The sequence below is a fragment of the Hypomesus transpacificus genome, unplaced genomic scaffold (genome assembly GCF_021917145.1).
Source record: "Hypomesus transpacificus isolate Combined female unplaced genomic scaffold, fHypTra1 scaffold_62, whole genome shotgun sequence".
Classification (NCBI taxonomy): Eukaryota; Metazoa; Chordata; class Actinopteri; order Osmeriformes; family Osmeridae; genus Hypomesus; species Hypomesus transpacificus.
The window spans coordinates 82,564-109,419 of NW_025814035.1; the positions used below are offsets into that span (position 1 = coordinate 82,564).

At 40.5% G+C, this 26,856-nt stretch overlaps 1 protein-coding gene across 2 annotated transcripts in view; it reads left to right on the top strand.

Moving 5' to 3' along the window:
* Positions 1-530: 530 nt before the first annotated feature.
* Positions 531-26,856, top strand: part of LOC124466080 (kit ligand-like) — a 38,995-nt gene continuing 12,669 nt past the window's right edge. Inside the window, exons 1-6 of one of the 2 annotated variants that reach the window (XM_047017755.1) lie at positions 531-616; positions 939-1,043; positions 2,967-3,023; positions 3,118-3,276; positions 3,364-3,526; positions 4,107-4,184. In XM_047017755.1, coding sequence (XP_046873711.1) covers positions 605-616; positions 939-1,043; positions 2,967-3,023; positions 3,118-3,276; positions 3,364-3,526; positions 4,107-4,111 — 501 coding nt within the window. In that variant the 5' untranslated portion in view covers positions 531-604 and the 3' untranslated portion in view covers positions 4,112-4,184. Of the gene's footprint in view, positions 617-938; positions 1,044-2,966; positions 3,024-3,117; positions 3,277-3,363; positions 3,527-4,106; positions 4,185-26,856 lie in introns of those variants that run through there. The other variant, XM_047017754.1, reaches the window with a different exon arrangement.

Sequence of the window (26,856 nt, forward strand, 5' to 3'; positions counted from 1 at the left end):
CCAGCTGTTGACTACACATCAGGAATGTGAAAAACTTCACCTACCTTAATTCTCTGATAATAAAGTCCAAGAGGCTAGAGTTATTTGTTATTTGTATTTTGTATACGCAACTGCTTTCCTGTTTCTGTATTTAAGTTCAACTAAAAATGTTTGTATGCTGTGATACTTTGCTGAATTTAAATTGTATTTTAAAGAAGTGAAAAAATACAACATAATGGCAAGCATGTTATATTAGTATTAGTCTCACTACAGGTATAAAAATAATAACTTTGACAATTAAGTATTCTTATTTTGTAGATTGTCAAAGCTCTAGGCCTATGTTTTTCACATTTAAACTGACGGAAAAAAAACTACTTCTAAGGAATGAGTAACTCAATGAGTGAGTGTGTGTCTGCATGAGAATCTATGAATGGTTGTGACACAGAGACAGTTACACTAGTGCCCGTAGGCGACTTTCTGAACACTAAAGAGGCCTCAGCAGTTCCGTAAGGACAGCCGGCTTCTGTCTATGTAGTTCCTGGTGTACATACATCACCAAGCCCACTTTAAGAATGAAGAAATACTTGACTTAATCCTTGTATGTGACTCTGCAAACAAGTTCCATATGAAGAGAAAGGTGAGTACAGTATATTTGTTTTATTTCATTCATACTTATGTTTAAATTTTGGGGATTTGTGTAATTAAGGGGAATCACATAATGATCAGCCTAAACTAGATCATCATACCTCAACTGTTTGCTTTGCTGTTATTTCCCATTATTGTTTGAGCATCTCATAAAGCACACAAATCGCATAGTATAATTTTGTATATGTGGTTCTGGACATACAAATATTTAATGTTTGAACAAAACATATTTTGAAAGCAATCCTTATTACACGAGGGTAACTTGTTGCACCTAAGTGAAAATAATACAGTTTCTTGTGTGTTTTTTCTGTCAGATTTGGACTATTTGTGTCCTTCTTTGTCTATTCTTGAGTCTAGAGTGTTGCTCTGGAGTTTCTGGGAACCCAATAACAAATGATGTGAGCAGACTGTTGTTACTGGTAAGAGAGCAGCAATCACGAGTAGCCATAGAGTATTATCTGTAAGATATGCTGTAAATCTGTTTGAGTGTACTTGGTCCATCTGTGTATGTATGTGCACGTACTTTTTCCCAATTTTTCAAACATCTAAATCATTAGTGACTATAATCTACAAAAATTCTGAACAATGCCCACTGGTTAATTATATACAGTGCCCTCCAAAAGTATTGGAACAGTGAGGCAAATTCCTTTATTTTTGCTGTAGACTGAAAACATTTGGGCTTGACATCAAATAATGAACGTGAGACCAGAGATCAACGTTTCAGCTTTTATTTCCAGGTATTTACATCAGGATCTGATGCACAACTAAGAAAATATCACATTTTGTTTGAATCCACCCATTTGTCATGTGAGCAAAAGTATTGGAACAGATATACTTAAAACATATTTAAGTGAATAAGACTTAATATTTAGTTGCAAATCCTTTGCTTTCAATAACTGCAGCAAGTCTGTGACCCATTGACGTCACCAAACTTTTGCATTCTTCCTTTTTGATGCTTTCCCAGGCTTTCACTGCAGCCTCTTTCAGTTGTTGTTTGTTTTGTGGGGTTCCTCCCTTCAGTCTCCTCTTAAGCAGGTAAAATGCATGCTCTATAGGGTTTAAGTCTGGAGATTGACTTGGCCAGTCTAATACCTTCCATTTCTTGCCCCTGATGAACTCCTTTGTTGTTTTGGCAGTGTGTTTTGGGTCGTTATCTTGCTGCATGATGAAGGCTCTGCCAATCAGTTTGGTTGCATCTTTCCTTAAATTGGCAGACAAAATGTTTCTGTAGACTTCCGAGTTCATTTTGCTGCTGCCATCATGTGTTACATCCTCAATGAAGATTAATGAGCCCGTCCCAGAAGAAGCCATGCAAGCCCAAGCCATGACATTACCTCCACCGTGTTTCACAGATGAGCTTGTGTGTTTGGGATCATGAGCAGTTCCTTTCTTTCTCCAAACTTTAGCCTTTCCATCACTTTGGTAAAAGTTAATCTTTGTCTCATCAGTCCATAAAACTTTGTCCCAGAATTTTTGAGGTTCATCTCTGTACTTTTTGGCAAATTCCAGCCTGGCCTTCCTATTCTTCTTGCTAATGAGTGGTTTGCATCTTCTGGTGTAGCCCTTGTACTTTTGTTCATGAAGTCTTCTGCGAACAGTAGATAGTGATACCTTCACTCCTGCCATCTGGAGGTTGTTGCTGATCTCACTAACAGTTGTTTTAGGGTCTTTCTTTACAGCTCTCACAATGTTTCTGTCATCAACTGCTGATGTTTTCCTTGGTCTACCTGTTCGACGTCTGTTACTTAGTACACCAGTAGTTTTCTTCTTCTTCAGGACATTCCAAATGGTTGTACTGGCTATGGCCAATGTTTCTGCAATGGCTCTGATTGATTTTCCATCTTCTCTAAGACTCACAATTGCTTGTTTTTCACCCAAAGACAGCGCTCTGGTTTTCATGTTGTTTTCACCTCTGAATACAGTCTGCATAGACAAAACCTATCTTACCCAATCTGAACCTGAGTGTAGACATTCAGTGGTATTTATTGATTGAATAATGTATGTAATAGGACACACCTGGGCAACAAAACACACCTGTCAGTCACATGTTCCAATACTTTTGCTCACGTGACAAATGGGTGGGTTCGAACAAAAAGGTGATATTTTCTAATTTGTGCATCAGATCCTGATGTAAATACCTGGAAATAAAAGCTGAACATTGATCTCTGGTTTCACATTCATCGTTTGATGTCAAGCCCAAATGTTTTCAGTCTACAGCAAAAATAAAGGAATTGGCCTCACTGTTCCAATACTTTTGGAGGGCACTGTATCTAGATCTTTCAATCAATCTTTGAATACATCTTTTTTGTGTAATTAGATATATATTTTTTATTTTTTTACAGAAACAGAATATTCCAAAGAATTATGAGATTCCTATACATTATATTCCCAAAGAATTGGTGAGTGACATCTTATAAATTACATAAAAATAAGCCAACTATTACATGTAATTATTTCAGAACTATGATTTGTAATGTGTTACCCCTTGTCCAGTGTGGTATGTGCTGGGTTATATTAAATAGCTATCCTTTGGAGCAAAGCCTTAAGGATCTGGCCCAGATGTTTGGTGCTATCTCTTCCAACAAAGACGAGATAATCATCTTCATTACAATGCTACAGAGTCTACGCTTGCAGCTTGACCATGAGGAGTTGGTAATACGGTGACATTTTATTTAGTTATCATCTCTAAACATAGTGAATAATCCAATCATCCTTCAATTTGTTTTTCTCTTTCACCAGGAGGCAACAATGCAAGTCTTCCAGTGCCACTACAGGGAGGAGGAATGGCTATCCGGACAATATTTTGACTACGTCAGAGAGCTTTTAGATTCTGCCGCTCACATGGCAAGAGAATTTCGCTGTAAGCCTCCTCCATGTCCAGCCTCATACATTCACTTACCAGGTAAGAATCTGCTGCAACTTGCCCCAACATAAGTAACAACCATCCTCAATAGGGAACACAAAACTGCCTCAACACAAACTGAACCTTGTTACCTTTATCAATTTTTATATTATACGTACTACCCTCCAGCCTCTACTTTATGGAGTTAGATTAGTTTCATAATTCAAACAAACAAACGCAACACGATTCAAACAAACTTAACACGATCCAAATAAACGTAACACCATTCATACAAACATAACACGATTCAAACAAACAAACGTAACACCATTCAAACAAACGTAACACCATTCAAACAAACGTAACACCATTCACAAATGTATTTCGTGATTCACAAATGTTACGCGATTCACAAATAAATGACCCTATTACATTCGTTTGCAACCTGACAAACACAAGTTACAAATCCCTGCATTCGTTGGTGTGAATCCCTGCATTCGTTGGTGTGGATTTTTGGAACTTTCCTGACGCGCTTAGATTCACAAATGCATTTTTTCTAAAAGATATCCTCTGCAGCCTATCAGATTGTCTCTTCCAATTTTAGCCAATCACATGTTTAGTAATTTTCCTTGTTTCCTAGGCTAACGCAGAGCCCGTCTACCCATATTAGACATTCTCCGGTGATTGGCTAAAATTGGAGACATCTGATAGGCTGCAGAGGATATCTTTTAGAAAAAATGCATTTGTGAATCCAAGCGCGTCAGGAAAATTCCAAAAATCCACACCAACGAATGCAGGGATTCACACCAACGAATGGAGGGATTTGTAACTTGTGTTTGTCAGGTTGCAAACGAATGTAATAGGGTCATTTATTTGTGAATCGTGTTACGTTTGTTTGAATCGTGTTACGTTTGTTTGTTTGAATCGTGTTACGTTTGTTTGTTTGAATCGTGTTATGTTTGTATGAATCGTGTTACGTTTGTTTGGATCGTGTTAAGTTTGTTTGAATCGTGTTGCGTTTGTTTGTTTGAATTATGAAACAAATCTAACTCCATACTACTTCCAGCGAAGGACTGTCACTGGGCAAGAGGGACTCAGACACAGTGAGAAGTTAGGATGTATTAACTGTAACTCCATACAGCAAAATAGCAGATAAGATGAGTAAAAAGTGTTGAAACAAAAGTCACTATTTTGTAATTCAAATTAATGTCACAAATATTTGAACAATCCAATGTGAAGTTAAAGAAAACTTATTTTGTGAAAAGAAATCTGCCCAAAAGAATAATGATTCATTTTTTGAAACCATGTGTGCTACAATTATTGACTATAGCCCTGATACAAAACTTCCAAACCCACATTCATAGAATCTGTCAAATCCAACTTTATATCTCAAGAATTACATTTTGAGGCAGCACACTGGCAGAAGTTAATGTTTCCTAGCTACATAAATCCTTAGCTTGGCTGCTGCTTGGATGCACAGAGTTGTCCTTTGTTATTTTAGCTGTGTGCTTAGGGTCATTGTCTTGTTGGAAGGTGAACCTTCGGCCAAGTCTGAGGTCCAGAGCACTCTGGAAGAAGTTTTCTTCCAGGATATCTATGTACTTGGCCGCTTTCATCTTTCCTTCAATTGCAATCAGTCGTCCTGTCCCTGCAGCTGAAAAACACCCCAATAGCATGATAGTGCCACCACCATGTTTCACTGTTGGGATTGTATTGGGCAGGTGATCAACAGTGGCTGATTTTCTCCACACATACCCAGTGGCGGAACTAGAGTTTTATACATGGGGTGGCCAAGGGGTGGCCAAGGCTACTTCAGGGGGTCCATTGTCCAGAGTCACTGTTTTAATTAATATATACTGTATAATCTGGGTCTATAAGTGCTGGAACATACAAAATCTTTTTTGGAAAAAAAAGCTTAAGCACCAGGGACTTATAATAGCATTTCTGTGTTACACAAATAACAAAGTACATAGTTTATTTACAAAACAAAGTAAATTTACAAACCAAAATAACCACTGCAATTTGACTTGACAGGTACATAAATAAAAATATAAATAACTTGGTGCCCAACCACATTACAAATTTACAGTATAATATTTATGTTCATATATATTATGTTAACTAATAGCAAAGAAAGGTTTTGGAATTGGCCTAAACGAGACCAAATTAAATCTCTGGACCGCCTGGGCCAAAAATGCCAGGGCCGATTTTTTGTCCCAGTCCAGCCCTGGTTGTGGATGGTATGTCCAGAAATAAAGCCAAGTCACTCATTTAGTGGCAAAATCCAATGCTATGTCAACAAAATTATTTAAGATATAGGCTAGAATAAGTTTAGCTTACTTGCAAATCCTGAGGATAACCTACTGTAGCAGACCTTTCTGTGACAACGGACAAGGGTGTTTGATTGGCCATTGGGCTGATTTTGTCACACAGACCTGGCAACCCTGGCTAGTGCTGTTAGAGACAGCGTCCGTGTCTTTTTGTCCACAGGATCATATACAATTAGATCTAAACCGAACTTACAAAGAGCTCGGTTACACTACCAAAGTTGAATTAGTAATGTTGTTAGCGATGCTAGCGTTATTTTGCTCGAGCTAGCTAGCCTATAACATTTCACTGTGTCTTGCAGCTGTTTGATTAACTGAAATTATTATGAAATGTTATGTTCTACTAGCCATTTGCCTACTTTAGCAAGTCACTGAATTTCCAAGCCCTGATAATGTAACTGAGATACAATGTAGCCTAAATAATTCCTCTTTCAAGTAATAAGCCCCGTTCAAGTGTTGAGCATTAAATTAGCTGCACGGTCTGTAGAGCTCTTGAGACAAAGCCACTGTTTTGTTCTAAAACCGGCGTTTCTACTTCAAGGGCGTGTCACCTTAAAGCCTATTGGGTTTAAACCACCCTTCAAAAATACATTTGATTTAGTGACACAAACATATTGAGGCAATGTGGACATTTACACAAATACACCCCTTTCAGCCATTTTGTATTTGATTCAATTGTTTTAAGTAACGTTTTTAAATACATCAATGATACATATCTGTACAACATTTCAAGTCAATTAGACATTTAGTTAAAGAGGAGATCAATTTTGAAGGTTTCCCCCAATTATCACTGTACAGGAAAATCCTTCATGGCGAACCTTATGGGTCCTTGAGGCTTTTTTGTTCCTCATGACAAATGAGCCATGTACACCGAGTTTCAGAAGAATTGGAGCAAAAAGGTGGAAAATGCCATCACTTTGAAAATCGGAGTTTTGGACGTTGCCTGTGGCGCCCCGTATATTACGATGTGGCTCATATTTGGTGTAGGGGTACCCACGTGGATGTAGTATCAATGTGCCAAATTAGAAAAATTTAGGACCAGGGACTTTTTGAGATATTGGGTCGCAAGGAGAACAAAACAACAATTATATAGCTACAAGCAGCGATGCGGGTTCCGCCGCAAAATGGCAAAATATTATAAACATGTACACTTTAGAAGATCAAGACTTGGACAACAAGAGAGCAAAACTACTTCATGTTTGGCCAACAAAAATAGTCTGAACTGGGATTTAAACTCATGAGCAAAAAGTTACAAGTCAGTCTCTCGAGCCTCCCTGCTCGAGAGACTGACTCTCGAGCAGGCAAGCAGGGAGAGACACACATTGCTATGTTTTACAACTGGAGGATTGATCGGAAGAGTAGAAACCTTTTTGTCAGAATAAAAAATTAAAAACTATGCCTCTGACTGTTGAGATTGTATGAATAAAAAGGGCAGACTATTAGCTTTGGGACAAAGGTTAAGAAATGGTGGACATTTCAAGGTGAAATTGCATGAAATTGTGCATGGTATTTCAGAGTTAAATCATTCTGTTTAACAAAACAGATAATCAAAATTATGACAGGCCAACAGATAATGGCTGGATTCCAACCTACTACCTTATACTTTAAATCAAATCGAATCAAATGTATATGTAAAGCCCTTTTTACACGCAAGCATGTCACAGAAGGCTTCACATACGCCCATAGAACTGCCCCTCAACCAACCTAAACCCTCAAGGAAGACAAGGAAAAACTCCCAGAAAAACTCCCAACAGGAGAAAAATGGAAGAAACCTTGGGAGGAGCAATTCAGAGAGGGATCCCCCTCCTCCAGAGACGGTGACTTTACAGGTCCCGTAAAGTCCCAGCCCATTGAACTATTCTCAGTGTTGAAGTGTCATGTTCAGTAACTGTATAAAAAAGTAAGCTGTTTCTCCTGTGGTAAGCGTTGTTAGATTCAGCCAACGTTGAAACTGCTCTAATTCAATCATATTTTGACATACCAAGAAATTGTTTGTGGTACTTCAGAATGATGTCATCCTGTTGAACTAAACAGATAATCAAAATTATGATAGGCCAAAAGACTATGGCTGGATTCCAACCTACGATCTTATACTTAACAGGTCACCATCCCAGCCCATTGAGCTATTCTCAGTGTTGAATATTGTCATGTTCAGTTACTGTATAAAAAAGTAAGCTGTTTCTCCTGTGGTAAGTGTTGTTAGATTCAGCCAAAGTTAAAACTGCTTGTACATTTCCTATAAAAACCGGAGAACGGGATGATTCGGTAGCTGCTGTAAAGAATAACTTACTCATAGGTAGTTTGGAGTGCCATAACTTGTCATAGAAGGGAATTCATGATTATCATCAGTGGGGATGTGTCCTGACTTCGGTTACTGAAATGAATGTGTGCAACAGGCAATCAATCAATCTGAACAATCAATTTACTTCTTTAGACATAACCATTAGAGTTATTGCTACCATGCGTCGACTACAAGTAGCTGGCTACTGTGGTGAACCTGGCTTGTTTTGCAGTGGTTTACACAGTCTCGCTAAACAGATGATCGGAGTGTTGTGATGGGCTAAAATAAACACACATTGCTATGTTTTACAACTGGAGGATTGATCGGAAGAGTAGAAACCGTTTTGTCAGAATAAAAAATTAAAAACTATGCCTCTGACTGGTTTTAAACCTACAACCCTTTGACCAGCACAACACATCAGCCAATTGAGCCATTCCCAGACATGGATATCACAAAGTTCAGTAACTGGATAAAAAAAAAGAAGCTGTTTCTCGAATGGCGAGCATTGTCCGATTGGTCCAAGTTCAAACAGCTGTAATTCAGTCACAATTTGACATGTCAAGGTGAAACTTTGCATGGTATTTCAGGGGTGTGTCACCTTGAAGCCTATTAGGTTTGAACTATCCTTCAAAAATACATTTGATTTAGTGACACAAACATATTTACATACATACACCCCTTTCAGCCATTTTGTATTTGATTCAATTGTCTTAAGTAAAGTTTTTAAAAACGTCAATGATACATATCTGTACGCAATTTCAAGTAAATTAGACCTTTGGTTCAAAAGAAAAATAGGAATTTTTAAGGTTTTCCAAAATTATCACTGTGCAGGAAAATCCATCATGGCGGACCTTATGGGTCCTTGAGGCTTTTTTGTTCCTCATGAAACATGAGGCATGCACACCAAGTTTCAGACGAATTGAGCAATGGGGTGGAAATGCCATCACTTTGAAAATTTGACTTTTGGGCGTGGCCTGTGGTTCGATGTGGACCAAGGACTTTTTTAGATATTGGGGCGCAAGTAGAAGAAAAATAAGAATAAGAATACCAATAATAACAATAGGTTCCCTCCTTCCGAAGGAACCCTAATAATAGCAATACTAACAAAAACAATAGGTTCCCTCTTACCGGAGGAACCCTAATAAGAAGAAGAATACTAACTAAAACAATACGTTCTCTACTACTGGAGGAACCCTAGTAAGAATACAAAAACAATAGGTTCCCTCCTACCGGAGGAACCCTAATAATACCAACAATTCCAGGAGGGTTCCTCCTGATGGAGGTATCCTAATGAAGATGGCATAAACAAAAATAATGGGAACCTTAACCCAGTTGCACAACCTTTAGAGGCAATCACTGCAACAACAAAAAACGTTGTCTGTAGCTCTCAGTGAGACTTCTGCACTTGTTAACAGGTAGTTTGGCCCACTCTTTCTACACCAAACTGCTCAAGCTATCTCAAGTTTAATGGGTGCATTCTCCAGACTGCAAGCTTTAGCTCTGTCCATTGATGTTCCATAGGATTCAAAGCAGGACTAATTGAAGGCAACTTCAGAGCGGTCCAATGTTTTGTTTTTATCCATTCTTGGATGATTTTAGCTGCGTGTTTTGGGTCATTATTCTGTTGGGGGACCCATGACCTGCAACTGTGATGGAGCTTTCTGACGTTTTGCTTCCCCTCTCAGAGGTGCTATCTTTTGCTTTCTCTGGTCCATATTCAGTGTGGTGCACACAATGATACCTAACGGCACAGTGATCACTTTCCTCCATTTAAATTGGTTGAATTACCATACAATAACTACTATACTAGATTGCAGACATGTGTGTTAATGTGATAACTAAAGAAACTAGTTGGTTTGGACTATCACTATAATCCAATAATTAGGTGTGCTTACTTTTGGCAAGAGACCAACCTATTGTAATCTCAAATGTATATTTAGGGGCCAAGCAGCAGCGAAGCTGCTGTGGCACCTATTGTTTTTGTTAGTTTTATTATTAGGGGCCAAGCAGCAGCGAAGCTGCTGTGGCACCTATTGTTTTTGTTAGTTTTATTATTATTACTTTACTTAGGACTAGGAGTCTATGGCAGCCCATAGAACCGATTGGTGCGAAGTTTTGAAATTTGGCACACTGATTTGGAACGGTTTCCTGATTATCGTCACCAGGTTTCATGTTGATCCCTGAAGCTCTATAGCGCCACCAAGGCGTCAAAGTTGGAGGTGCGTTTACGCCCACCACCTTTGAACCGTGAGACCAATTTTCTTAATTGAGGTATCATTGGATTTCTTGGATGCAGACGATTCTATTGAGCCCTGTGACGTCATTGTCGTCATGATGGTTTTTACGTCATTTGTATTTTAAGAATGCCAACGTTTTCGAACTAGTCCTAGGCCGTTGCTCCGATTTTCATGAAAAATTGTAACATATCATCTTCAGACCATGCTGACAAGAAGTTATCAAAAGTTTATCGATGAGCCAAATAGTTCACGAATAACGCGCAAACGATTTTGAAAAAGAGGACGCCAAAGCAGACGTGAGGCCTTGACTCTGTGACGGTTTACCGTATGGAGACAAAACTTTGATAATGTCATCACGAGCATGTCATTTAATCATCTTCCTACCACAATCACCTTGATATGTCAAAATATGACTGAATTACAGCTGTTTATTCTTGGGTCAAATCTGACAAAGCTCGCCACGGGAGAAACGGCTTCCTTTTTTTTATAAAGTAACCGAACACAGCATTTTCCAGCAGCGAGAATAGCGCACTGGGTGAGACTGGCTGCTTTGAAACGTAAGGTCGTAGGATCGAATCCAGCCAACGTCGTCAAGCATGTCGTGACACTGGATTATCTGTTTAGCGAAGCCAGGTATGCCACAGTAGCTGTCTAGCAGTATAATCATAATGGTAACGATACCGTTTCATTGTCAGGGGATTTATATTTATACTTAGGACTATGAGTCTATGGCAGCCCACAGAACAGATTGGTGCGAAGTTTTGAAATTTGGCACACTGATTTGGAACGGTCTCCTGATTATCGTAAGCAAAGTTTCATGTCGATCCCTGAAGCTCTATAGCGCCACCAAGGCGTCAAAGTTGGAGGTGCGTTTACGCTCACAACTTTTGAACCGTGAGACCGTTTTTCATAATTGAGGTATCATTGGATTTCATGGATGCAGACGATACGATTGAACCCTGTGACGTCATTGTCGTCATGATGGTTTTTCCGTCATTTGTATTTTAAGAAATGCCAACTTTTTCGACCTCCTCCTAGTCCGTTGCTCCGATTTTCATGGAAATTGCAACAGATCATCTTCAGACCATGCCGACAAAAAGTTATAAAAATGTCATCGATGAGTCAAACCGTTCACGAATAACGCGCAAACGATTTTGACAAAGAGGACGCCAAAGCGGACGTGAGGCCTTGACTCTGCGACGGTTTACCGTATGGAGTTGAAACTTTGGAAATGTCATCACGAGCATGCAATCTAATCATCTTCTTACCACAATAACCTTGATATGTCAAAATATGACTGAATTACAGCTGTTTATACTTGGGTCAAATCTGACAAAGCTCGCCACGGGAGAAACGGCTTCCTTTTTTTTGTAAATTAACCGAACACAGCATTTTTCAGCAGCGAGAATAGCTCACTGGGATAAGACGGGCTGCTTTGAAACGCAAGGTCGTAGGATCGAATCCAGCCACCGTCGTCAAGCATGTAGTGACACTGGAATATATGTTTAGCGAAGCCAGGTATGCCACAGTAGCTGTCTAGCAGTATAATCATAATGGTAACGATAACGTTTCATTGTCAGGGGATTTATAGTCAAGAAGAAGCGGATTTATTGTGCTTTGTAGATATAACGCTGCTACATGTAGCCAGCGCATTCTGTCTCAAAATGACATGAATGTTTTTTATGAAAATGTTGCTTTTTAGCTACTGAATTTCCATATCGAATGATGCTTGGCCCCTTTGATTGCTGCTTACAGCTATATTTATTATTATTATTATTATACTTAAGACTAGGAGTCTATGGCAGCCCATAGAACCGATTGGTGCGAAGTTTTGAAATTTGGCACACTGATTTGGAACGGTCTCCTGATTATCGTCACCAAGTTTCATGTTGATCCCTGAAGCTCTATAGCGCCACCAAGGCGTCAAAGTTGGAGGTGCGTTTACGCCCACAACTTTTGAACTGTGTGACCGTTTTTCTTAATTGAGATATCATTGGATTCCTTGGATGCGGACGATTCGATTGAACCCTGTGACGTCATTGTCGTCATGATGGTTTTTCCGTCATTTGTATTTTAAGAAATGCCAACTTTTTCGACCTCCTCCTAGGCCGTTGCTCCGATTTTCATGGAAATTGCAACAGATCATCTTCAGACCATGCCGACAAAAATTTATAAAAATGTCATCGATGAGTCAAACCGTTCATGAATAACGCGCAAACGATTTTGACAAAGAGGACGCCAAAGCGGACGTGAGGCCTTGACTCTGCGACGGTTTACCGTATGGAGTCGAAACTTTGGAAATGTCATCACGAGCATGCAATCTAATCATCTTCTTACCACAATAACCTTGATATGTCAAAATATGACTGAATTACAGCTGTTTATACTTGGGTCAAATCTGACAAAGCTCGCCACGGGAGAAACGGCTTCCTTTTTTTAATAAATTAACCGAACACAGCAATTTTCAGCAGCGAGAATAGCTCACTGGGATAAGACGGGCTGCTTTGAAACGCAAGGTCGTAGGATCGAATCCAGCCACCGTCGTCAAGCATGTAGTGACACTGGAATATATGTTTGGCGAAGCCAGGTATGTCACAGTAGCTGTCTAGCAGTATAATCATAATGGTAACGATAACGTTTCATTGTCAGGGGATTTATAGTCAAGAAGAAGCGGATTTATTGTGCTTTGTAGATATAACGCTGCTACATGTAGCCAGCGCATTCTGTATCAAAATGACATGAATGTTTTTTATGAAAATTTTGCTTTTTAGCTACTGAATTTCCATATCGAATGATGCTTGGCCCCTTTGATTGCTGCTTACAGCTATATTTATTATTATTATTATTATACTTAGGACTAGGAGTCTATGGCAGCCCACAGAACAGATCGGTGCGAAGTTTTGAAATTTGGCACACTGATTTGGAACGGTCTCCTGATTATCGTAAGCAAAGTTTCATGTCGATCCTTGAAGCTCTATAGCGCCACCAAGGCGTCAAAGTTGGAGGTGCGTTTACGCTCACAACTTTTGAACCGTGAGACCGTTTTTCATAATTGAGGTATCATTGGATTTCATGGATGCAGACGATACGATTGAACCCTGTGACGTCATTGTCGTCATGATGGTTTTTCCGTCATTTGTATTTTAAGAAATGCCAACTTTTTCGACCTCCTCCTAGTCCGTTGCTCCGATTTTCATGGAAATTGCAACAGATCATCTTCAGACCATGCCGACAAAAAGTTATAAAAATATCATCGATGAGTCAAACCGTTCACGAATAACGCGCAAACGATTTTGACAAAGAGGACGCCAAAGCGGACGTGAGGCCTTGACTCTGCGACGGTTTACCGTATGGAGTCGAAACTTTGGAAATGTCATCACGAGCATGCAATCTAATCATCTTCTTACCACAATAACCTTGATATGTCAAAATATGACTGAATTACAGCTGTTTATACTTGGGTCAAATCTGACAAAGCTCGCCACGGGAGAAATGGCTTCCTTTTTTTTTATAAATTAACCGAACACAGCATTTTTCAGCAGCGAGAATAGCTCACTGGGATAAGACGGGCTGCTTTGAAACGCAAGGTCGTAGGATCGAATCCAGCCACCGTCGTCAAGCATGTAGTGACACTGGAATATATGTTTGGCGAAGCCAGGTATGTCACAGTAGCTGTCTAGCAGTATAATCATAATGGTAACGATAACGTTTCATTGTCAGGGGATTTATAGTCAAGAAGAAGCGGATTTATTGTGCTTTGTAGATATAATGCTGCTACATGTAGCCAGCGCATTCTGTATCAAAATGACATGAATGTTTTTTATGAAAATGTTGCTTTTTAGCTACTGAATTTCCATATCGAATGATGCTTGGCCCCTTTGATTGCTGCTTACAGCTATATTTATTATTATTATTATTATACTTAGGACTAGGAGTCTATGGCAGCCCACAGAACAGATCGGTGCGAAGTTTTGAAATTTGGCACACTGATTTGGAACGGTCTCCTGATTATTGCCAGCAAAGTTTCATGTCGATCCCTGAAGCTCTATAGCGCCACCAAGGCGTCAAAGTTGGAGGTGCGCTTACGCCCACAACTTTTGAACCGTTAGACCGTTTTTCTTAATTGAGGTATCATTGGATTCCATGGATGCAGACGATTCGATTGAACCCCGTGACGTAATTGTCGTCATGATGGTTCTTCCGTCATTTGTATTTTAAGAAATGCCAACTTTTTCAAACTCCTTCTGGGCCGTTGCTCCGATTTTCATGGAAATTGCAACAGATCATCTTCAGACCATGCCGACAAAAAGTTATCAAAATGTTATCAATGAGTCAAACCGTTGACGAATAACGCGCAAACGATTTTGACAAAGAGGATGCCAAACCGGACGTGAGGCCTTGACTCTGCGACGGTTTACCGTATGGAGTCGAAACTTTGGAAATGTCATCACGAGCATGCAATCTAATCATCTTCTTACCACAATAACCTTGGTATGTCAAAATATGACTGAATTACAGCTGTTTATACTTGGGTCAAATCTGACAAAGCTCGCTACGGGAGAGACGGCTTCCTTTTTTTTTATAAAGTAACCAAACACAGCATTTTCCTGCAGTGAGAATAGCTCACTGGGATAAGACGGGCTGCTTTGAAACGCAAGGTCGTAGGATCTAATCCAGCCACAGTCGTCAAGCATGTTGTGACACTGGATTATCTGTTTAGCGAAGCCAGGCATGCCACAGTAGCTGTCTAGCAGTATAATCATAATGGTAACGATAACGTTTCATTGTCAGGGGATTTGTAGTCAATAAGAAGCAGATTTATTGTGCTTTGTAAATATAACGCGCTACATGTAGCCAGCGCATTCTGTCTCAAAATGACATGAATGTTTTTTATGAAAAGTTTTGCTTTTTAGCTAGCGATTTACCTACATCAATAAATAAATAATACATAAACCTTTTCCAAAATGACGTTTATGTAAAGACAACATTTATTTATTTCATGGGAACACCACATGTATTTCCGAACACCACATTTAGCTAAGTCGATAAGAAGGAAGCTAGTTACGTTTACAGACAAAGACCCATTCAACATGGTACACAATACCCAAACCCAGATATTATAATGTATGTAATTCTTCAATATTAAATCAAAACACTACCACTCGACTCGTTTTAATGACCAGTCAGTGACAAAACAGGTTTGCCTGTTCAGGTCTCTGCCCATACTACACACTAGCTAGCTGAAATAGCCACACTGATGATGTCCTTTCATTATTTTCCCCATTGATAGCTAGCCAGCCACTTAGCCTACAGTTGCCGACTTGAGACAGGTTATAGCTAACATAGCCCACTACCTAATCTAATGGAAGACGTAGCGGTGGCAGTGATTGTCTGCTTTGCAGGCGTAGCAACGTAGCGACCGGTGGCAATGGTTAGCTTTGCAGATGAGTTACACGTCACATGAACTAATGCAATGTTTACAACGGTAACTTCAGTGCTACGTCGCACTTGTTATAAGACAGTGACTGTGTCTACTACCGCGCACTTGTGCACTTCGAACACTGACTTTCAATGCTTAGGGTGCTTCACTCACAAAAACAGCAGAATTCAGTGCACTGAAAGTACCCGGATGGCGCAAACGGTCCAAAAAAACAGTGTACTACTCGCCCTAAACGGGCGCCATCTTGGCTACGTAGCGGAAAAGGAGGAGCCCTTTCGGCAACTTTTTCCACTTGTGGTGGAGAAACGCGTTCATTTTGGCAGGTTTTGCGGGTGTGGCGAGCAGATTTGCGTCCGTCACTTCTGCCAAGTTTTTAACGTAAGTGTTCCATTTGAGACAGCACTTATCAGCGACGGAGTGCACTTAATATGTAAGTGCACTGTTTTGCAGTGCACTTCGTAAAGTGCGCGGTAGTAGATACAGCCGAAGTCTCCAAACATTCTAGGTCGCCGCCATCACTCCCATTGGGAACCAATGATAAAAAGGCAGAGACAGGACATTGTGGGCAAAGCTTGTCTACATTGTATGCTTTTCAGCGGTGCGAGGGCACTTGTCACCCCCAATACACGTAGCCCCCTATACTAGCACAGGTGTTGGACGCCCGGTGTTGTCGCCCTGGTTTCCAGACTACCTGGTTTCCGTAAGCATGCGAGCTGTGTGTTCACCTAACAGCAGCGGCTGCCGTTGGCCTCTATCACCAGATTCGTCACAAATTCACTAAAATTATTGGTGATTTTCAAGTCGCATCTCATATTTGCTGCTGTAGGCTAAGAAAATAAAACTATTTGCAAGCTACATTTTGTTTTGGGTTCATCGAAAATAACTGGTTACCGTAGGCACACCAGACAATACCCGAATGTAAGCTACTCATGTATTTGGGGTTGTCTCGAGGCTAGACCCCGAAGCCATTTGTTTTGAAATAATGGCTGGGTGATGAAGTTATTGGCTGACTAGCCAGCTCAGCCAAAACCTAAATGGCTGCTGCAGCCGCCAAAATGTTAATAGATACAAATGGCATGTGTATGTGACGGGTATGTAACAGCTGTAGCCACGCTCCATCACAACAAGGATCGCCCGCCACTCACTAGGCATCGAACGCACGACCTCCCGACTTCCCAAGCGCCAAGAGCTAGCTCTTTGTTGATGCGGGTGGCCTGTTACATACTCGAGGAGCGAGTTTCACGGTTCTAACTCCGTTATATCTACAGATGTGTATGTTATACTGATTTACTAGATCTCAATATTTCCAAGTTCTAAACAGTGTTTCCTCTAGGATTAGGATTTTTTTTTAGGTCAACAGATTTATGTATCAACAGACGTGCAATTTACTGTAGCTAGCAGGGGAACAATACAAACAACGAATATCACCAGTTAATTTAATTTAAATTAACAAGAACTATAGACTAATACAATAACAAGCTTAAATGAACTGACAACATAGGTTATACGATTTACACTTCTCAAGGACGCAGACACGCCATCTCAACTGCGGTGTGAAGCGCGTGTCCGTGCTATTCTTCGACATAGACCCCGAAGCCATTTGTTGTCCGCCACGGCAAAATCAACATAGAGGAAACACTGCTAAAAGAGTAGCCTTTAAAAATATCGATAAACCACTAGTCCTGACACATTGACAAAGGGCATTTCTGTCATTTCAGCTCAGCGTGAGAGAAAAATGCATTGCTTCTTTTACTGTCTATGTCTATGATCATCACTATAGGAAAAAACGCGCAATTTAATTGGTCATCAATTCACTGAGTCCTGTGTATAGCAACGAGCACAAGACTGTGGCGAATCTGGTGTGCAAAAATGATTTAGTTTATCATTTATTTGTCGTGTGTGTATGTCTCTGTGATAGATAGAATTATTGTTTGATGGAAATAATTTCAGCCGGCTCAGCCCAAAAATATCAGATGGCGGCTTAATTTGGCTTACAAAATTATTAGCTGGCTTTGGCTGAAACTTAAATGGCGCCGTTGGCGGCGGCTTCGGGGTCTACTCGAGGCAATAGCCACATTTACCGCGATACCGCAGCTTCTTATGAAACTACCTCTTACAAATTAACCCTTTGATACACAACAGCAAAAGGAAGAATCTATTTGGCTTTCTACTAGTGGTGGGCCGTTATCGGCGTTAACGTGCTGCGTTAACGTGAGACTCTTCTATTCTCAAAGTTGGGTTGGGAGCTGGGTCTATACTACGCAAGCTGTGGTGACTTTCACCTTGATATTTTAGTGCGGATGTATACCTAACCTTGTGTATGAAATTATCACATCAAACGTGACATGCTAACATGGATGCAGCTATGAAGCCGCCTGGTTTGCTTCAGGGAAAATTTATTTTTAAGAAGCTTCCCAATGGAAACCTCGACAAGACTAAGGTTGTTTACACCTTGTGCTATGCGGTATTAGTTTACTGTAGGAGTTCTTCCAGTCTCAAATACCACCTAAACGCAAAGCCTCCCTTAGCTAATGCGGAAGATGCCGGGCCAAGCACTGATGTAGCGCAGGGGAAGAGTCGTCGTCAAACTACGATGTTAGAGTGCAACCGAGGCAAACCCGTCAGCACAGCTCTATCAGCCAAGCTAACTAATCTAATAAACAGTTAATAAACACAAGTATGCTACATTTTATTGAACATAATTTATTTTCATCACCAATTATCATAGTAGAACAGCTTTCTCAACCAGTTTGTGATGCATTTTGGAAACAGGAGATGAGCCCCTGGTCTAAATGTGCCACCTGGCTTGAGAAACCTGTTCTCAAAGACTTACTTTTAGTCATTATTTGGGTAGCACACATATTCTGAATGCCTTCGGCGGAATTTAAATGAGCCATTTTAATTTAGATTAATCTAGATTAACGCCAAGATTACAGTGAGATTAATCTAGATTAAAAAAATAATGTATGCCCACCATTACTTTCTACACTTGCCGTCTTGCACATGAACACGGTGCTCGATAAGTCTCAAACTATTTAAGAATTTGTGATCAATGTCTATGTTCTGTTGAGCACTTACATTTACATTTACATTTTACATTTTAGTCATTTAGCAGACGCTCTTATCCAGAGCGACTTACAGTAAGTACAGGGACATTCCCCCCGAGGCAAATAAGGTGAAGTGCCTTGCCCAAGGACACAACGTCATGGTGTGGCCGGGAATCGAACTGGCGACCTTTAGATTACTAGCCCGACTCCCTCACCGCTCAGCCACCTGACTTATCCGCCCAAGTACCTCTACAAAATCTTCAGTATGTGCCAAAATGATATCCCCTGACAAGCCATGCTGATCAATTTGATCTACTAAGGCCAGCATGCCATCTCTAACACTATTTACTGTCTTCCATCATCTCTCCAATCTAGGTGTCCCTATCTGCCTTCGATCTTGTGCAGCTGCTTTGGTCTGAAGATAACCACGCCCCTCTCCTTTGCATGTTGGATTGGAAATAAAAACAGTTACAATGTTTATTGTTTGGGAAACCCTTACGGAAGGAAAATATATTGCAGTATATTGGAAAATATCATGTTATATATCAGGCAATATATGTCCATATATGGGATTTAATATTTATATTGTACGGAAATACATGGGATAATATATTGATGATAAATATATTACTAATATATTATAAACTATAATATATATTCATGTAATATATTGCAATGTATTGCAGAATACAGCAATGATTGCCGGATAACATTTATAAAATTAGCATATAATTAGCTTGGAACAATGTCTTTATCAAAAGGTCTGAAGAGGAAAGTTGACAACGATAACAGAGTATACAAATAGGAATGGAGAGACAACTTTGCATGTGTCTTATCTGCAACGAATTTGTGGCGGTTCGCAAAGGGTACAATGTCAAGCGGCATCACGAAACAAAGCATGGCTCTTTCAACGTTGCTTATCCGCTCCTGTCTGAGGCCCGAAAACTTAAAATTCCGGCTCTGTCAGAGGGTTATGCAAAGAGTAGCAGTATTCTAATGCGATGTCTCACATCCCAAGAAAAAGACACAAGTGCGTCCGTAAAAGCGTCTTGGTTGCTCGCACGACACAACAAGCCTTTCACCGATGCAGAGCTTTTCAAAGATGTCATGATTACTGTGTTGGAGGAACTAGCTGACGATAAGTCCATGGATGGAGTCATTGCCTTTGTCAAACAGATACCCCTTTCTGCGAGGTCCGCTACCCGCCGCACAGACGCGTTATCAAATTCTGTGCAGGGAGCTGTTATCAGTGACTTCAATCAAGCCAATTACTTCTCCTTAGCGACAACACAGACGTTGCCTAGATGTGCGGCTTAGTTAGATACTTTGATGGGAAAGACTTTAAGGAAGACCTGCTGGCTCTTATTCCGCTGGAGGGGCAAACTACTGCTGACATCATTTTCACAAAACTGTCTGAGCGGTTTGAACGACTTTCGTTGTCCTTTGAGAAGGTTAACCTACTTGTAACAGATGGAGCCCCTGCTATGGTGGGAAAGCAACAGGAGGTCGCTCCCCAAATGCAAGGACTGCATTGCCTCATCAACCAAAGTGTCCTCTGTGCCAGGCTGGGTGGTGAGTTAAAGGGAATCATGGACAAAGTGATGCGCATCATCAACTTTATCAGGCACCCAGCATCGGCTTTTTCGACAGCTTGTGCTGACTCAGAGGAGTCAGATTGACAGATCTGCTTCATAATGACGTGCGCTGGCTGAGTAAGGGGAAAGCGCTGGAGTGCGTCTCTGCGCTTCTAGATGAAGTGAAGATGTTCCTATCGGGCAAGAGGGCTGGTTTTGATTGGCCATTGGGCTGGTTTTGTCCACAGACCTGGCGACCTGCCAATGTCATAGGCGATGATGACATTAGTTTGCTAGCTGTATTTCACTGGGTCATGCAGCGCTGCTTGATTTACTGAAATTACTATGAAATGTTATGTTCTACTAGCCATTTGCCTACTTGAGGAAGTTGCAGTATTTCAAAGCCCTGATAGTGTAACTGAGACGACACAGTAAATAATTCCTCTTTCAAGTAAGAAGCCCCTATTCAGGTGTTGAGCATTTAATTAGCTGCAAGGTCTGTAGAGATCTTGGGACGATACATTTTGCTTCCACTTTCCCTACAAAAAAATCCACTTGTCCCGGACAAGCCTTAATGTCGAGCCCTGTCCACTTTCTATTGTCTTGCCGTTACTTAGGAAGCCAATATTTTATCCATAAAGAAACAAAGAAAACAAATGAAGCTGATTCAGTATTGTTCAAGGATTAATGAATCAGTCATTAAGCGGCACTGTATATCTGGCGAAATATCTGTGTTGTGGGCTAATAGTGATGCAAAGGTTTGCTTCTAAGTGACAGTCCAAATCCAGTTCCAAGTGCTATAAGTAATGTACAAGATATATAAGGTGAAGACCTTTTAAGTGTGGACGGTCAAGGTATAAAGATATTTTTGATGCCAGTCTGGGCCTTCTGGGTCTGACTTTCCTTCACTCTCTTCTCAGAGTAAGCATCTCAAATCTAAATTACAATAAACTCAGAAATCAAAATGCCTAGAAGAGGGTAAGAAGAACTGGTCACTACAATCATGTTAATCCATGGTTTGCTAGCTGCTAGAACAGCAAAATACTTTTTCTCACAAAATGACCCAGAATGAATGAATTGACAAGTTTACTTCATCTCCAAATGACGTATTAATTGAAATAAACAAGTTAAGTGATCATGTCACATTAACCGTGTCAAAAGTCATTGTTTAGTTGAGATAAGATAAGGCCTAAACTAAGCAGTGCATCAAGATCAATGGTTCTCAATCTGTGGTATGCATACCACTGGTGGTATGCGACCGCCCTTCTAGTGGTACGCGGAGTATGCACAAAAAAATAATTGAAGCAATCGTTGAAACATAAATGTGCATGTCCACCCACACACACACACTTAACACATAAGCCACAAGATTTCTAAAAGGAATTCAAATTAAACTAAGCTTTCAGGGTTTTTCCTGCATAGAGAACATTTGGGCGCGCGCCTAAATCGTTTTCCCGGGCGCCTAAGGCAAAAAGAAGTCCACAATGGAAAAACAAAAAAAAACTGTTCATCATGCGCGTAATGCATGTCAGCGAATATGTTCTCAATAGTATGTTTTATGTAGGGAGTGCAAGGAGTGCAGCTGCACTAGGGCCCGTCCTCGATGTAAAAGTGAGACAAACTGACCGGGCCCCTTAAGGCAATCTGACCGGGCCGCTTGTACCGCTCTAAAACCGCAAGTTGTGGATCACATATGATCCAGTCTTATGAATTCGCAAACATTTCTCAATTATGGTGTCAGTTATTCAGAATTTGGAGCAATCACCTGCCCAATAAACATTTTAAAAACAGTCAGTGTTAACAACAGCAAATAATTCATTTTTCCTCATTTGCCTTTTGCTGAATGAAACAAATCTCGTTTTTATTAAGTAATATTGCCCTCGAAAAATAGCAAGGATGTCTGGGTAATATTGTTGTCAAAGATTCCCGCCCACCCACACACGATTGTTCCCATCCAGTTGTTGGAATACCACAGACAGTTGTTGTTGGGATACTACAGTTGTGTTGCATTAGCGTTTTGAAGCGAATTAGGCTACCCCATGCCATTCCCTTTAACATAAAAGTGGCTCCAGAAAGCGGCAGGAACGAAAAGAGCAAGATGTAAGGGTGGCAAAGCTGTCAAAACTATCCTCATTTGGATTTGTGGCGAAGCGTGTTGAAGAGGACACTACGTCTGACCCCCAGCCCGGCAACAGCAATGAGTGTGAAACTCAGCCACCAGGGTAAGCTAATAATTACATAACGTTTACTGTCTGGTGTATGCAGTTGACATGGCTATTAAACGTCATAAAAATTCACATATAGGCCGAGGCTATACCAGGCAGCAGCCAGGTTAGATATAGTAAACTGTGCAGGATGTAGTCGGAAAATAGCTAAAGCTAGATAGAATAAATGTAAACTAGCATATCTACCGAACATAAAATCAAATATTCACCATCGAAGTGACTGGTTTTTTTTTTTTTACTAGTACCCAGATAGCACACATGACAGATCGAAACATCATTCATAACGTCGGATAAGCCTCGGTAAATGATCAGATTTTCTTTTCATCTCTGTGGTCTATTTAAACGTCGCAGATACGTCGGCTCATGACTGACTGTTCCATTATGCTCATTCCGTGTTGTAGCAAGCATAATCTAGAGCCAGAGACTCGTGAGTCAGAGACGTTCACTTTTTAAACCGTCATCTATCTTCACATAGAAGGAGCAGTCGTTACCCTTAATTGTACATCATAAGTAGCCTAAATTTCCTTGCGCATCGCTAAGCTCAACACTCAATATTTTCGCTTGACGATAGGTCGGTAAGGGGCCCGTTGGTGAGATCTGCACTCGGGCCCGCCAAGTACTTGTTACGCCGCTGCCTCGCTCTGTTTTGATCAATAGTAATCGAGTCGATAAGCGTGTCTTCTTGTCTGATCAATGCAACTGTGAGGTGCGCGAATGGACAGAGCGGCCAGTAGACAGACGTTCCGCTGCGAGGGCCAGCCCGACGTGCACGAATACACCTGTACAAATGCAAATGAAATTTCCACTCAAAATGCTGACAAAAGTTTTATTATCCATTTCCAACGCAGCCTCCATTGGTATTTTTCACCTGGAATGATAATATATAGCCTAGTATAGACACGTAGAAAATAAAAGGAAATGGCAAAACACCTGGAAATAAATAGGCTACATTTATTAGAGAATATATAACGTTAGTTGCTATCTGCTCGCTATAACTTCTATTGGAGCCGGCATCGCAATTAATCACTCATGCAGTGCATTTCCGCGAATAAGTTTAATAGTATTTTTCAAGTACATCCGAATTGTTGTTTTGATCAATAGTAATCGCATTGATAGAACGATCGAGTGTCTTCTTGTCTGATCAAGACGCAAATGTGCTGTGCGTGAACAATAGCTTGCTTCGATAAACTAGAATTCTAAAACTGGTTGTTCCCTTCCTTGATTGTGATTGGCTATATCGCATTCCATGCCGTTGTAAAATCCAGCATAACCTCACAGGTTCTCCTCATAACATTCTTTAACATTCCATATTACTGCGCATCGAATATTTCAAATTGAAAAAGACGGCAAAGATGTCCATCTGGCTGTTGCGTGGCAACGATTTATGTAGGAACTATACTTTGTAGTGGCGGAAGAATGACGGTTTATTATTAAACTATTTTGTTTCTAATGGTTTTTATTGATGGAACCATATCAAATATTTGTAGTAACAGTTTTAGAAAAGCAATAAGCCCCGCGAGTCCGTGGTTTAAGCTGATTTTAGAACAGGTAAGGGAGTTGTTAGGCACGACGCGAAGCGGAGTGCCGAAAACCCCCTTACCTGTTTATAAATCAGCGTAAACCACGGACTCGCGGGGCTAATTGCTTAATTTCAAAATGTGTGTGTTCCATTTCTGAACACTGGTTAGTTCTAGATTCTATTGATATACATTTCAGTAGTTTGCATACTTGATCATCTTTGAACCATACATGGCATCATGGGGCTTGGACTATTGTCAATCTATTAGCATATCTATTTCAATGTAAAGTGGAAGCAAAATGATTCTCTTAGCCTCCATTATTTAAGAAATGTAAAAAATAAAAGTATATGTCTGCTAATAAGGTGACACGGTAACACACTTTTATTTTTATTTATTGCACCGAAGACCCATTTTGATCCAGGAAAACCCCTGCCTTTAGTCTTTCTGTACATGCGTTGTTGTTTTTCGTGTGCCTGCGCAGCTAATAGAGACTTTTACTGCCAGCCTCTTCTTTGGAGCATTGAGCAGTTTGCCCAACTGAATGCCCAAAATGCTCAACTCAGGACCTTTTCACTAACGGAAAGACTATGTTTAATTATAAATACATTTTATTAAGCAAATAGTGCTTAAATCGTCCGTGACTGACGTCAACACAGCAAACCACGAGAAGCTGAAATGTCTGACTTCACATACCCCCTTTCCACCAAAGTGAACTGGGAGCTAGTTCGGAGCTGGTGCTAGAGTCGCTGGTCAAGAACGGAGCTTACTAAGAACCGGTTTGCTTTTCCACGGGCGAGAGCCACCACAGAGCCACGTCATTACGTCACTGTATACGTCTCATATTTCCCAGCAACGCTAGCGCGGTAGCGCCAAACACAACATCAACAATGGCGGACGTTTCGTTGCTGTTGTTGCTCATGGTTTTGCGAACCTACATCGGCATCCAAACACGGCGCATCCGACGTGTTTGTTCAACTCGCCATTTGTGACCAATTATCACCCTACGTCACACAACTGTCAAGCAGTCTCAACTGCGCATGTCGGTTGTAAAAGACGAACTTCTCCCAGGTCTATTACACTTGGAGTGTCGATCAGGTCATCATACAGTGCCCTCCAAAAGTATTGGAACAGTGAGGCGAATTCCTTTATTTTTGCTGTAGACTGAAAACATTTGGGCTTGACATCAAATAATGAACGTGAGACCAGAGATCAACGTTTCAGCTTTTATTTCCAGGTATTTACATCAGGATCTGATGCACAACTAAGAAAATATCACATTTTGTTTGAATCCACCCATTTGTCATGTGAGCAAAAGTATTGGAACAGATATACTTAAAACATATTTAAGTGAATAAGACTTAATATTTAGTTGCAAATCCTTTGCTTTCAATAACTGCAGCAAGTCTGTGACCCATTGACGTCACCAAACTTTTGCATTCTTCCTTTTTGATGCTTTCCCAGGCTTTCACTGCAGCCTCTTTCAGTTGTTGTTTGTTTTGTGGGGTTCCTCCCTTCAGTCTCCTCTTAAGCAGGTAAAATGCATGCTCTATAGGGTTTAAGTCTGGAGATTGACTTGGCCAGTCTAATACCTTCCATTTCTTGCCCCTGATGAACTCCTTTGTTGTTTTGGCAGTGTGTTTTGGGTCGTTATCTTGCTGCATGATGAAGGCTCTGCCAATCAGTTTGGTTGCATCTTTCCTTAAATTGGCAGACAAAATGTTTCTGTAGACTTCCGAGTTCATTTTGCTGCTGCCATCATGTGTTACATCCTCAATGAAGATTAATGAGCCCGTCCTAGAAGAAGCCATGCAAGCCCAAGCCATGACATTACCTCCACCGTGTTTCACAGATGAGCTTGTGTGTTTGGGATCATGAGCAGTTCCTTTCTTTCTCCAAACTTTAGCCTTTCCATCACTTTGGTAAAAGTTAATCTTTGTCTCATCAATCCATAAAACTTTGTCCCAGAATTTGAGGTTCATCTCTGTACTTTTTGGCAAATTCCAGCCTGGCCTTCCTATTCTTCTTGCTAATGAGTGGTTTGCATCTTCTGGTGTAGCCCTTGTACTTTTGTTCATGAAGTCTTCTGCGAACAGTAGATAGTGATACCTTCACTCCTGCCATCTGGAGGTTGTTGCTGATCTCACTAACAGTTGTTTTAGGGTCTTTCTTTACAGCTCTCACAATGTTTCTGTCATCAACTGCTGATGTTTTCCTTGGTCTACCTGTTCGACGTCTGTTACTTAGTACACCAGTAGTTTTCTTCTTCTTCAGGACATTCCAAATGGTTGTACTGGCTATGGCCAATGTTTCTGCAATGGCTCTGATTGATTTTCCATCTTCTCTAAGACTCACAATTGCTTGTTTTTCACCCAAAGACAGCGCTCCGGTTTTCATGTTGTTTTCACCTCTGAATACAGTCTGCATAGACAAAACCTATCTTACCCAATCTGAACCTGAGTGTAGACATTCAGTGGTATTTATTGATTGAATAATGTATGTAATAGGACACACCTGGGCAACAAAACACACCTGTCAGTCATATGTTCCAATACTTTTGCTCACGTGACAAATGGGTGGGTTCGAACAAAAAGGTGATATTTTCTAATTTGTGCATCAGATCCTGATGTAAATACCTGGAAATAAAAGCTGAAACGTTGATCTCTGGTTTCACATTCATCGTTTGATGTCAAGCCCAAATGTTTTCAGTCTACAGCAAAAATAAAGGAATTGGCCTCACTG